At 37.3% G+C, this 14,209-nt stretch overlaps 1 protein-coding gene across 3 annotated transcripts in view; it reads left to right on the forward strand.

Annotated features, from left to right (window-relative positions):
- SLF1 (SMC5-SMC6 complex localization factor 1) overlaps positions 1–14,209 on the forward strand; it is an 80,231-nt gene that overhangs the window by 13,117 nt on the left and 52,905 nt on the right. For all 3 annotated transcript variants that reach the window (XM_045498092.1, XM_045498086.1, XM_045498098.1), the window contains exon 5: positions 12,084–12,246. In XM_045498092.1, coding sequence (XP_045354048.1) covers positions 12,084–12,246 — 163 coding nt within the window. The remainder of the gene's footprint in view (positions 1–12,083; positions 12,247–14,209) is intronic.

A 14,209-nucleotide genomic window follows, 5' to 3' on the forward strand; every position in this document is an offset into this window, starting at 1 on the left:
TTGTGATTTAGTCCAATTGAGCCATGATGATTTACTCTTTAAACTCAGAGTTAAGTCATTCTGTACATTTAAGTATATGTGTCTACTAGAACAAAGTCTATTTTATAGTATTGATTTAGATTACTCTTGGGGTTTCTGTTTAACTTTCCATGTTATTTGTTTTGGGTAACTCAAGCAAAATAAAACTTAAAAGATTTTGATTTTAGTTTTGAAGCAATTTAAATTTTTATAAGTATTACCGAGGCTTTTTCTGGGTCTATATAGTGCAGGCTTCATGGTTCATACTGTTTCCTTTGTTTCTTCCTGTTTTTTACATCGTATTTTTAAAAGTCTTCTGAGTAAACTGTATTCTGGGACTGCGATAACTATTAGGGGTGATGCAAGGGCCTTTTGTCACCTGTACAGAAGTTTTATTTATAGGTAAGTAAAATGTATACATTTTAAGTATACATTTTGATGAATTTGGACAAATTTATATACCCATGCCCCCCCCCCACACCCACACTACTGTCAAGATCTGTAACAATTATGTAATTCTACAATGTTCCCTTGTGTCATTGCACATTTAATTTTGCCCCACCAATGTAAGACAACCGTTAACTTCCTTTGTGTCACCCACCACACATTAAATTTGTCTTTTTTTTTTTAAGTTCATGTGAATGGAATTCTGTATATACTCCTTTGATATAGTTTCATTTGCTTAACTCGTTATTTTTGAGATTCATCCAGGTTATTTTATCATCCAGATTCATTACTTTTGGTTGCTTAGTAGTATTTCACTTAGCAGATGTATTGCTGTTTATTCACCCATTGGTAGACATTTGTTTTTTGTCTTTGTTTTTGTTTTTTTTTCATTTGTGCTAATATAAACAAAGCTGCCATGAACATTTGAGTACAAGTCTTCATGTATATTTGTTTTTATCTCTCTTGGGTAAATACCAAGAATGAAATTGCTGACTGAGATGGCAGTTGTATATTTAACATTATAGGAAAATGCCAAACTATTTTCTGAAGTTGTGTAAGATTTCAGTTGCTGTGCAATTACTTTGACACTGTTGTCCAAATATCATTTGACTGTAGTTGTGTTGTGTATTTCTGGGCTTTTTACTCCACTGGTGTCTGTGTCTGCCTTATACCAAAAACATACAGTTTTGGTTCCTGTAGCTTTATAATGAGTCATGAAGTCAGGTGGAGTGAGTCCTCCAAATTTGTCTTACTCAAAATGTTTTTGGTGATTCTGGAATATTTATTTCCTTATACATTTTAGAACCACCTTGTCAATTCCTACAAAAAAAAAAAAACAAAAAAACAGCTGGGATTCTGATTAGGATTTTATTGGATCTATAGGTCAAATTGGGAAGAATTGAGATCTTAACAATACTGAGTTGTCCTACCTATATACACCATATCTCTCCAAGTCTTTGATTCTGTCATTAAGGTATTACAGTTTTCATGATATAAATATTGAACATATGCTGTTGCATCTGTTGAGATAATCAGCATTTTTCCTTTACTCTGTTAATACGGTAAATTATTTTGATTATATGTAATTCCAGTTAGTTACATACAGTGTAGTATTGGTTTCAGGAATAGAATTTAGTTATTCATCACTTACAGATAACACCCAGTGCTCATCCCTACAAGTGCCTTCCTTAGCCCGTTTAGCCCATCCTCCCTCCTACTTCCCCTCCAGCACCCCTCAGTTTGTTCTCCTTAGTTAAGAGTCTCTTATGGTTTGCCTCTCCCTATTTTTATCTTAATTTTATTTTCCTTCCCTTCCCCTACGTTAATCTGTTTAGTCTCCTAAATGCCACACACATATGAGTGAAATTATGATATTTGTCTTTCTCTAACTGACTTGCTTCATTTGGCATAATATACTCTAGTTCCATTCATGTCCTTGCAGTGGCAAGATTTCATTCTTTTTAATGGCTGGGTAATATTTCATTGTATGTATTTACCAGATCTTCTTTATCCATTTATCAGTTGATGGACATTGAGTCTCTTTCCATAATGTGACTATTGTTTATAGTGCTGCTATAAATATTGGGGTGCATATGCCCCTTCAAATCAGTATTTTTGTATCCTTTAGATAAATACCTAGTAGTGTAAATTTTGGACCATAGCGTGGTTCTAGCTTTAACTTTCTGAGGAACCTCCATACTGTATTCCAGAGTGCCTGCGCCAGTTTGCATTCCCAGCAACAGGTAAGCAGGTTCCCCTTTTCCCACATCTTTGCCAGTATCTCTTGATTTGAGTTATTAATTTTAGCCATTCCAATAGTTGTGAGGTGGTATCTCATTGTAGTTTTGATTTGTATTTTCTTGATGATGAGTGATGTTGAGCATTTTTTCATGTGGCTGTTAGCCATTTGTATGTCTTCTTCGGAGAAGTATTCATGTCTTCTGCCTATTTCTTTACTGGATTTTTTGGCTTTTTTGGGGTGTTTGATAAGCTCTTTATAGGTTTTGGATACTAATTCTTTACTAGATAATGTCATTTGCAAATATCTTCTCCCATTCTCTAGGCTGACTTTTAGTTTTATGGATTGTTTCCTAGCTGTGCAGAAACTTTTTATCCTGGTGAAGTCCCACTAGTTCATGTTTGCTTTTGTTTTCCTGGCCTCTGGAGATGTGTCTAGTAAGAAGTTGCTACAGCTCTGGTCAAAAAGATGGTTGCCTGTGCTCTCCTGTAGGATTTTGATGGTTTCCCGTCTCACATTTAGGTCTTTGATCCATTTTGAATTTATTTTAGCGTGTGGTATAAGAAAGTGGTTTAATTTCATTCCTTTGCATGTTGCTGTCCAGTTTTCCCAACACTATTTGTTGAAGAGACTATCTTTCCCATTGGATATTCTTTCCTGCTTTGTCGAAGATGAGTTGACCATATAGATGTGGGTGTATTTCCGGGTTTTCTATTCTGTTCCGTGGACCTCTGTGTCTGTTTTTGTGCCAGTGTTATAGTGTCTTGATGACTACAGCTTTGTGATGTAACTTGAAGTCTGGAATTGTGATGCCTTCAGCTTTGGTTTTCTTTTTCAACATAACTTTGCTTATTCAGGTTCTTCTCTGGTTCCATACAAATTTTAGGATTGTTTGCTCTAGCTATGTGAAAAATGCTGGTGGTATTTTGCACTGGGGATTTGCACTGGTATTTTACACTGGGGATTGCACTGAATGTGTAGAATGCTTTCAGTAGTATAGACATTTTAACAATATTTGCTCTTCTGATTCATAAGCTTGGAATCTTCTTCCATTTCTTTGTGTCATCTTCAGTTTCTTTCATAAGTATTCTATAGTTTTCAGAGTACAGATCTTTTACCTCTTTGGTTGGATTTATTCCTAGTCTTAAGGTTTTTGGTGCAGTTGTAAATGGGATCAATTCCTTAATTTCTCCTTCTGCTGCTTCATTATTGGTGTATAAAATGCAGCAAATTTTCTCACATTGATTTTGTATCCTGCCACTTTGCTGAATTCGTGTATCAGTTCTGGCAATTTTTTGGTGGAGTCTTTCAGGTTTTCCAGATAAAGGATCAAGTCATCTGCAGAGAGTGAGAGTTTGACTTCTTCCTTGCCAGTTTGAATGCCTTTTCTTTTTGTTGTCTGATAGCTGAGGTTAGGATTTCTAGTACTATGTTGAACAACACTGGTGAGAGTGGATGGCCCTTTCTTGTTCCTGACGTTAGGGAGAAAGCTCTCAGGATTTCCCCACTGAGGATGAGAGTAGTTGTTAGTCTTTCTATTATGGCCTTTATGATGTTGAGATACATTCCTTTTATCCCTGTTTTCTTGAGGGTGTTTACGAATAAAAGGATGCTGTATTTTGTCAAATGCTTTTTCTGCATCTATTGAGAGGATCATTTGGTTATCGTTTCTTTTATTAATATATGGCATTGATTTATGATAATTCTTTTAATGTACTCTTGGACTTGCTAGTATCTTGTAGAGAATTTTGTTTTGATGTACATCAGGGATATTGGTCTGTAATTCTCCTTTTTAGTGACTTCTTTGGTTTTAGAATCAAGGAAATACTGGCCTCATAGAATGAGTTTGGAAGTTTTCCTTCTGTTTCTGTTTTTTAGAATGGTTTTGAAAAAATAGGTATTATTTTTTTAAATGTTTGGTAGAATTCCCCTGGGAAGTCATCTGGCCCTGGACTCTTGTCTGTTGGGAGATTTTTGATTACTGATTGAATTTCTTTACTGGTTATGGTTCTGTTCAAGAACCAGCTATTAGTTTTATCTATCTGTTCTACCTTTTTTTTTTTTAATTATTCCTATGTGATTTGTTTCAGCTCTAAATTTTATTATTTCCCTATTTCTACTGGTTTTGGGCTTCATTTACCATTATTTTTCCAGATCCTTTAGGTGTAAGGCTAGGTTGTGTATTTGAGACTTTGCTTCCTTTTTGAGGAAGGCCCGAATTGCTATATACTTCCCTCTTAGGACCACCTTTGCTGCATCCCAAATGTTTTAGACTGTCATGTTTTCATTTTCTTTGGCTTTCATGTATTTTTTAATTTCTTCTTTAATTTTCTGGGTTAACTCATTCATTCTTTAATAAGATGTTCTTTAACCTCCATGTATTGGTGGTCTTTCCAAATTTTTTCTCATGAGTGACTTCAAGTTTCATAGCGTTGTGGTCTGAAAATATGCCTGATATGATCTCAGTCTTTTTGTACTGGTTGAAGCCTGATTTGTGACCCAGTGTGAATCTATTCTGGAGAATATGTGCACTTAAAAAGAGTTTGTATTCTGCTGCTTTAGGGTGAAATGTTGTGAATGTATGTTAAGTCCATCTGGTCCAGTGTGTCATTCAAAGCCATTATTTGCTTGTTGATCTCCTTAGATGATCTGTCCATTGCTGTAAGTGGGGTGTTAAAATCCCCTGCTATTATGTGATTATCGATGAATTTCTTTGTTATTAATTCATTTATACATTTGGCTGCTTTCAGTTTAGGGGCATAAGTATTTACAATTGTTAGATCTTCTGGTTGGATATACCCCTTTATTATGACATAGTGCCCTTCTTCATCTCTTATATAGTCTTTTGTTCAAAATCTAGTTTGTCTAAGTATGGTTACTCCAGCTTTCTTTTGATATCCATTAGCATGATAAATGGTTCTCCATTCCCCCCCCCCACTTTCAATTTGAAGGTGTCTTTGGGTGTAAAATAAGTCTCTTGTAAGCGCATATAGTTGGGTCTTGTTGTTTTTGTCCATTCTGATATGCTGTGTCTTTTGATTGGAGAATTTAGTCCATTTATATTCAGAATAATTATTGATAGATATGAATTTAGTGCTTTTGTATTCCCTGTAAAGTCACTGTGCCTATAGATTGTCTCTGTTCTTTTCTAGTCTTTGTTGCTTTTGGTCTCTTTCCCGCTCCAAGGGTCCCCTTTAATAATCCTTGCAGAGCTGGTTTAGTGTTCAAGAACTTTAGTTTTTGCTTGTCTTAGAAACTCCTTATCTCTCCTCCTATTCTCAATGATATCGTTGCTGGATAAAGTATTCTTTTGGCTGCATATTTTTCCCCTTTAGCATGTTATGTGTATCATGCTACTCCCTTCTGGTTTGACAAGCTTCTGTGGATAGGTCTGCTGCTCACCTTATGTGTGTCTACCTTTGTCTGTTAAGGACCTTTTGTCCCCAGCTACTTTCACAGTTCTCTCTTTATTTTTTTATTTTCTTTTTTTTTTTTAACGTTTATTTATTTTTGAGACAGAGAGAGACAGAGCATGAACAGGGGAGGGGCAGAGAGAGAGGGGGAGACACAGAATCAGAAGCAGGCTCCAGGCTCTGAGCCATCAGCCCAGAGCCCAATGCGGGGCTCGAACTCATGGACCGTGAGATCGTGACCTGAGCTGAAGTCGGACGCTTAACCGACTGAGCCACCCAGGAGCCCCTATCTTTTTATTTTCTAAGTTTCACTATAATGTATGTTTTGGTGTTGACCTGTTTTTGTTGATTTCAAGGGGAGTTCTCTTTGCCTCTTATACTTGAATAATGCCTGTTTTCTTCCCCAGATTATGGAAGTTCTAAGCCATAATTTGGTCAAATAAACTTTCTATCCCTTTTTCCAGCTCTTCTTCTGGGACTCCTATGATACAAATCTTACTGCATTTTAGAGAGTCACTTTTTTCTTGACCTCTCCTTTTTAGCTTGGTTCTTTTCCATAATTTTATCTTCTATTTACCTATCTGATTCTCTGCATCTTCCATTCTCATTGTAATTATATCCAGTAGGATTTGCATCTCAGTTATAGCATTTTTATTTCAGCCCGAGTAGTTTTTAGGTCTTTTATCTCTACTGCAAGGGTTTCTCTGGAGTCTTCTATGATTTTTTTCAACTAGCTGGTGGTCTTATCACTATTGTTCTAAATTCTTGTTCAGGTATATCACTTATATCTGTTTTAGGCAAATCCTTGGTTTTAGTTTCTTTCTGATCTTTCTTGGGAATAGAATTCTTCTGTCTTAACATTTTGTCTAGGTTTCTGTCTTTTACATGGTATATAAAAACTTGTTTTGTTTTCTGCTCCTGAGTGTAATGCTATATTAAGAAGGGGGATATACACTGTCCAGGGCCTGGCGCTTTAAGAAGTGTTTCTGGTATATGCCCTGTGCACTCTGCTATTGTGATTTGGCTGTTCTTTTCCCCAGGTCAGTCCTTTGCAGAGTTCCTCTTTGCTTGTAGTGGGGAGTGTTTGCACCATTAACAAGGTGTGCTTTGATTCGTTTGTTATAATAAGCCTGATTAAAAAAAGGAAAGAAAAGTCTTCTACAAAAACTAGAGCAGGAAAAAGAATAACAATAACAACAACAACAAAAACAGACAAACAAAAAGAAAATGGACAAAAAAAAAAAAAAAACAGATTCCACAGAAAAAGAAAGCAAAAAAAAAAAAAAAAAAAAAGATCCAAAAAAAAGAGAAAAGGAAAGAAACAAACAAAAAACAAATGAACAAAGAAATTATAATCCTGATTGAAAAAGAAAAGAAAGAAAAAAAGCCTGATCTTATTTCCACCAGAACTGAAGCTGACACTTTGGAGCACTCTATGATCAGTAGACTTGGTGCATGTGGGGGTCCTTTATTGGTCCTCTGGGGGAGAGGCCAGCTGCGCTAACAATCAGACCGGCTCTTGTAAAGATTTCCCTATAGGGCACAGAAAAGTGAGTTTTGATGTATGTGGCTCCAGCCTCTACTGGCAGCACTGTGTTGCTTGCTGAAGTCTGACCATGCTGGTGGGTGGGAAAAGATGGCTTCACCTGCTCTCTGGTCCCTGGGAAGGAAAGCTTGCACCTGCTGCTGTTCAGGAAGCCCTCACAAGTGTACATTCTCCCCTTCTGTGTCCCAGGCTTCCATCAGATCCCTGCCCTCAACCCTTCTATGCCTGGGCCGTGGACATGCCCAGCATCTAGCTCTCCTGTGTTTCATCTTTGGCACAGAACTGAGATTCAAAATTGCAAATCTTCTTACTTTTTTTAATTAAACAAATTTTTAAATATTTATTTATTTTTGAGAAAGAGAGAGCATGAGCTCAGAAGGGGCAGAGAGAGAGGGGGAGTCACAGAGTCTGGAGCAGGATCCAGGCTCTGAGCTGTCAGCACAGAGCCCAATACAGGGCTTAAACTCACGGACTGCGAGATCACGATCTGAGACGAAGTTGGATGCTTAACTGAGCCACCCGGGCACCCCAAAACTCCAAATCTTAAAGGACGCAACAGGGCATGGACTTGCTCCTCCTTGCGGTCATGTGCCTGGTGCCATCCTGTTGCAGAAAGTAGTCCCTTGGCTGGGCAGTCCCATGGAGGTTAGAGAGAAGCACAGCAAAAAGCTGTGAGCACTTTAACCACCTTCTGTGCACACTTCTGTCTCTGTCATAGGAAGTTTGCTTAAAGGTGCCAGCCAGGTCTTTTGTCCTTGTAGAGGCAATATACAGTCTTCCAAATATACTCCAGGAAGGGGAACTTTCTCTCCCATTGTGACCCAGGGGATCCCCCCATCATGCTGTCCATTCCCAGTCTTCCCGTCTTTCTCCCCAGAAGCACTGCTGCCCACCCAGATCTACTCCAGCGAATGGCACAAACTTCCAGAAACTCAGAATTTCAGCTCCACTGTTGCAGAAACTTGGGATAGTCAGTTCCTCTTGATTCCCCCATCAGTGGTTTTGGAGGAGTGCTTTTCTTGCGCAAACCCAACAACCTACTCTCTCTCCTCTCGGTGAAAAGGCCTCCCACCTCCTGCAGCATTGTGGCTTTTCTCTCTCCCCGTTCCCCTCTCCGCACCGCATACCTGCCACATTCTCTCCTTGATGTTATACAGAATCTTCACTTAATCTGCAGATTGATTTCCTAGCTGTTCAAAATGATTTGATGTTGATGTAGCTGTGTTCCGGGGACGAGACTTCCAGGGTCTGCCTAGTACACCACCATCTTAACTCCTCCCCTGACCAATTTAAATGTTAAACCAAATTTGTATTCCTGAGATAAACTGTACTTCATCGTAGTGTATTATCCATTTTTAATAATTGCAGATTCTTCAGATATTTTAAAAATTTTGTGTCTTCAGTGTGCAAAACTGACAACTGTAAAAATATATAAACTACGTATCATGGATTTTTTTCCCTCCCTAAATAGGAATGAAGAAATGGATGCTCACTCTGACCATTTCTTTTCAGCATTTTGCTACAGGTACTAGGCAATATAGTAAGACAAAGAGAATAAGAGGAATGGAGTCAGATATAAAGAAATAAAAATGTCTTTATTTCTAAAAGGTATGGTCATATAATAAATAATTTACCCAGAAAAGCTGTTAGAACTAATTAGTGAATTCAGCAAGATGACGGGATAATAAGTCACTGTACAAAATTAATGGTGTTTTTATATTCTAGTGATGAAAAATTGGAAATTAAAATTTAAAAATATATTACCTTTGTTTTTTGGCAATTTTTGTGTGTGTGTGGGTGTGTGTGTATTATTTTCTAATTATTTATGTCATTTGCATGGGGTTCTCTGAGCTTCTTGGACATGTTTTTTTTATCTTTTATTAACTACGGAAAATTCTCAGCCACCAAGTTTTAAATTCTTCTGTTGGGTTCTTTTTCTTGCACTCTGTTACCTTTAAGACCATTTAATTCATTTCCACAGTTTATGCATGTTCTGTTTTGTTTTTAACTTTTTTTCCCATTTTTGTGTTTTCAGTTGGATAATTTCTATTGACCTATCATCAAGTTCATTACTTTTTCATTTGTTTGCAATCTATTCATTAGCCTGTCAAACAGATTATTGTTTTGACAGTAACTTTTATTTCTATCAGTTTTTTTTTTGTTTTTTTTTATTTGAGAGAGAGCATGTGCATACACCTGCACAAGTGGGGAACTGCCAGAAGGAGCGGGAGGGAGAATCCTAAACAGGCTTCACACCCAGTGCAGATATCGAGGCAAACCTTGATTCCATGATCTTGGGATCATGGATCATTTTTAAACTATTTTGTTTTCTTTGTTTGTTTGTTTGTTTGTTTGTTTATTTTGAGAGAGAGAGAGAATAGGGGAGGGGCAGAGAGAGAGGAAGAGAGAGAAGCCCAAGCAAGCCCTGCACTGTCAGCACAGAGCCTGGTCCTGGGCTGGATCTCAGAAACCATGAGATCATGACCTGAGCTGACATCAAGAGTCAGTCGCTTAACCAACTGAGCCACCCAGGTTCCCCTCTACCATTTTTAATGTACTCTGTGCACAGTTCCTAATCTCTTAATGCAATTTGATCACTTTATCCATTGTATAACATTTCAGTCATAGTTATTTTAGTGTTTTTTTTTTTTTAATTTTTATTTATTTTTGAGAGAGAGACGTAGAACGTGAGCATGGGAGGCGCAGAGAGAGAGGGAAACAGAATCTGAAGCAGGCTCCAGGCTCCAAGCTGTCAGCACAGAGCCGGACGTGGGGCTCAGACTCATGAACCGTGAGATCATGACCTGAACCGAAGTCAGAGGCTTATTAACCCACTGAGCCACCCAGGCGCCCCACAGTCATAGTTATTTTAAAGTCACTTTCTGGTAATTTCAACAAGTGAATCATCTCTCTATGCTTTATATTGCTTTGTCTCTTGACAGTGGTTTGTTTTTCTTGCTTTTTGTGTATGTCTTTTTTATTGCATGTTTAGATATCACAGTACAATAGAGGCTGAGGTAAATACTTCTATCCAACAATGGGCTTACTTTTTCTGTAAAGTAGTTAGTACGGGTAGTTAATCTTGTCAGTTGTTGAGCAGGCACTGGGTTTTGTTAATGCTATAGTTACTTCAATGCATCCTTTCTGATTACTCCAGCCGTAGATGGAATACAGTTTCTTTGTCCTCGGCATGGGACCTGGGTTGCTGGAGGGGTTTTAATCGATGTTTCTCACTTTCAGCTTTCAATAGTCCCTGCATTGCTAGGTCACAGAAGGACTCTGTCATCATTGTCTCCCTGTCTTGCTTGTTACTAATATCTAGCTGGTTGAGGGTAAGAGTGGATTTGTTTTTGGTTCTGCTAGAAAGACTTCAGTCTTTTTCTTTTTTTTTTTTTTTTTAAAGTAGACTCCATGCCCAGCTTGGAGCCCAATGTGGGGCTTGAACTAATGACGCCAAGATCAAGATCTGAGCTGAAATCAAGAGTCAGACACTTAATCGACTGAGCCACCCAGGCACCCCTGGATATGCTTCAGTTTTAAGCATTCTTTGTGTTCTTGGTCTCTGAGGTTGGGACTTTGTTAATATCTGTGTCTCAGTCCCTCATGGCAGAGAAATTCTGCCTTGTATGTGTTGTTAGGGTTTTGACAACAGAGAATTTCTAGCCTATGTCCCAGTATTAGATCTTTGCTTTCTATTGATGCAGGAACCTAGGTTTGGCTGGCCTTTTTTCTGTCCCTTCTGCAGGGACAAATGGCTTTTGTTTCTGTTTCTTATCTAGAAATAGTGAATTATTTTTTGGGTTGTGCAGCAGGAGATTTTCCTGTTCCTTTCCCAAAGGCGCGTGGGTTTTACTTACACTCTCCCAACAGAAGCTGTGCATCTTTTCCTGGGTTCTGAAAGTATAAAACTTCTTACCTTAACCACATGACTTAAGATGTTACCTCGTATGAGAGAAGAATCCAGGGAAGTGGACCTAGTTTTAGGTCTATCTCTTGATGGCAGCCAATCCCCACTGACCCACCTGTGCTACGAGTAGGGACTCCCATTGGTATCTGCCCTAATTCTTTTTCATAAATGCTTAATAGAGGCCTGTGGCAAAGAGCTTGCAACTGACTGCAGACTTTGCTTGAGTCACTTACTCCCAAATATTATAAATTGTCATGGTACTTGCACTTGACTCTTAAATTTGTTAGAATTTTATCTGATTCTTACTACTTTTATGACAGCTACTTCTCTCTAGCACCCTGGCAAAATGAAATAGTTTTGACTGTCCATTCTCTTCACAAAGGGGCTTATTGTTATCACTCTTAAGGAAATTTAAGTTTCTTGGTTGGCTTGTTACCTCAGTTCTCTGATAGGTTCGTGAAAGGTTAAAGGTTCTGTAGATTATTTGGCTTTTTCTTATTGTTAGGTAATAACAGTGTTCTCTTGTGGCTTTCTATATCCTAGGCACAAGTAGAACTTTCATGAAACTTTGGGGATGTTAAAAGTTAATCAAAAACTAATTTTTTAAAAGAATGCTGGCAACTGTAGTTCCTTATTAGTGGTTTAGAATGATTTCCTTGGAGGTATGTTGCCTTCTGAGGTAGCTACATCCCTAAACTTCTTTCATTATTCTTTGGACTTAAGGAGGTGACTTTTCCTTAGGGAATAAAGTCAGTATTCTTGATTCTTAAAAATATTTCCTATATCAAGAAATGGATAAGCAAAAAGAATATCATGATTTCTTCAACATCTTTGAACAACTTATAATTTAAGAAATCACTATAGTACTTATTCTCCATGACACTCACATAGCCCAGGGGCACTTAATTCTTTCAGAAAGTTCTACTCCTACTCTAAGGAAGTAATTGATTTAGATGATGTGACTGAATATACTTAAAAAAAATAACTTTCTATACTATTTACATTTTTATTTAGAGTTCTGGAGGCTGGAAAAGCAAATGTTATTTTACCAAAAAGCTCACCAAGTGAAATAACTCATGTGATTGCCAGTAATGCAAGAATCAAGGCTGAGCAAGAAAAAGACAACTTTAAAGCTCCATTTTATCCAATTCAGTATCTAGGGGATTTTCTTTTAGAGGTAAGCAAAATAAATGGTAAACATTTTTGAGTGTTTATTTTATAAAATATTGATATTGTGAAATATGTTAAAAATTAAATTATGTTCTGAATTTTAAAAGTACAATGATTAGAAATACATTTGACCCTTGAACTGCACAGATCCACTTTATAAACAGATTTCTCAGTAAGTTGAGTACTATGTGTATTTTATTTATGATTTTAACATTTTTTTTCTTTAGCTTTGTTACAAGAATATAGTACATAATACATACAAAATATAAAATAATATGTTACTCAGCTACATATTGGTACAGTGTCTGGTCAACAGAGGCTATTAAGTCTTTGGGGGGCTAAAAGTTATATGCGGAGTTTGAACTTTGGCAGGAGGTGTTCTTGCCCCTAATCTCCACATTGTTCAAAGGTCGGCTATAATTAAAATGACATATTCTTAAAGGCTATAGCTCTCAGTTTTTTAAATATTTGAGAATATTTCTGATAAATGTGAAAGAACCTTGCTTGTTAAATTTAAATTTGTGTTATTGAGTCTTTTAGTTTTCAGTGCTTTAGTGATGTTTACTACAAAACAATTTTAGCATTTTAATGTCAGTATAAATAAAATAGCAGTATCATGTAGTATCACGTAAGAATTTGTAATTTTCCCATGGGAAAGGAGGAAGCTATTTCTAAGGATTTAGAAATACCGTTCTGTCCTATTCCTCTGCCTCCCTCTTCCCACTTTGTGCAAATACCACTTCTTAAGTTGTTTGAATTGGAACAATCCTAGAAGGAATTGTCTGGAGATAAGAATTTTTAAGAAGGGTCACTCAAGGTAAAAGAGAAACCTCAGTGTGTCTAAAAACTACACTTTGATCTTCTAGGAAAAACTGGCTCCTTACATGTTAACATCTCAATAAATGCTATAACCTTTTACCTAATAATTTATATTAGAGACCTGGGAATCACCCTTGAAACCTTCCTTTCCCTGATTCCCCACATCTTGTCAATCACCAAATCCTATTGATTTTATTATCTTAAATACCACTTGAATCACTGTGCTTTTTTCTTCCTATATTAACATCATATTGAGTTCATCCTCTTTCCCCTGCCCTCCTGGAATAGACTCTTAATTATTCATCTTTTTACTCTACCTTTTAACTCTTGCTAATCTACTGATTACTCTTAACCTTTTCCTAGTCCATTCTTCTTCCTTCAGAAGGAGCAGCCAAAATGCTCTAAAACAACTCTAATTCTGTCACTGTCCTGTTTAACCCTCCAGTGGCTTTCCATTGCCTTTAGGATAAAGTCCTAAACTTGTAACAATGGCTTTAAAGTTCCCCACAGAATCCTTGTCAGTCCTGCCTTTAAGGCATATCCTGCTCTACTTTTCTGCACTCAGCTCTCAATAACAAAACTTCCTTCTGCCTGAAAAAGCCTTCCCCGGTATTCTCTCACTCCCTGTGCCTGCATGCCTTCTGTCCGTTCATCATTCAAGTTGCGGTTAGAATGATGCCTCTTCAAGGAAGCCTCCCTTACCCTTTGCTAAAATAGGTTCACCTATAATTGTTCTCATAGCATTATTTTGCTTTATAGTTCTTACCACATTTGTAATTAATCAGCTGGCTGATTACTTGGTTAATGTCTGTTTTCCCCATCTAAACCAGAAGAACCATGTCATCAAGATGATGTCTGACTTTTCCATGATTATATCCAAGTCATCTTGTATAAAGCTTAGCGCATGGGTTCTCAGTTTTATTAGGTAAACAGAGAAATTATGAAATATCTCTGAGTCTTCCAAGAGTAGATGTAATATATTACTCTCTAATTACCTTTCCCTACTGAGTAGCAGCAATGTAGATTGGAAATTTGACCTTAGTTCAAGGGATGGATCTGCTTGCACTATGGATGATCTCATCGTCCTTGATAATGATGGTTCTTGGAATGGGCATGTGAGCCAGTTTTGATACATGAGACATGAAGAGTGG

The sequence above is a fragment of the Leopardus geoffroyi genome, chromosome A1, assembly GCF_018350155.1.
Source record: "Leopardus geoffroyi isolate Oge1 chromosome A1, O.geoffroyi_Oge1_pat1.0, whole genome shotgun sequence".
Classification (NCBI taxonomy): domain Eukaryota; kingdom Metazoa; phylum Chordata; class Mammalia; order Carnivora; family Felidae; genus Leopardus; species Leopardus geoffroyi.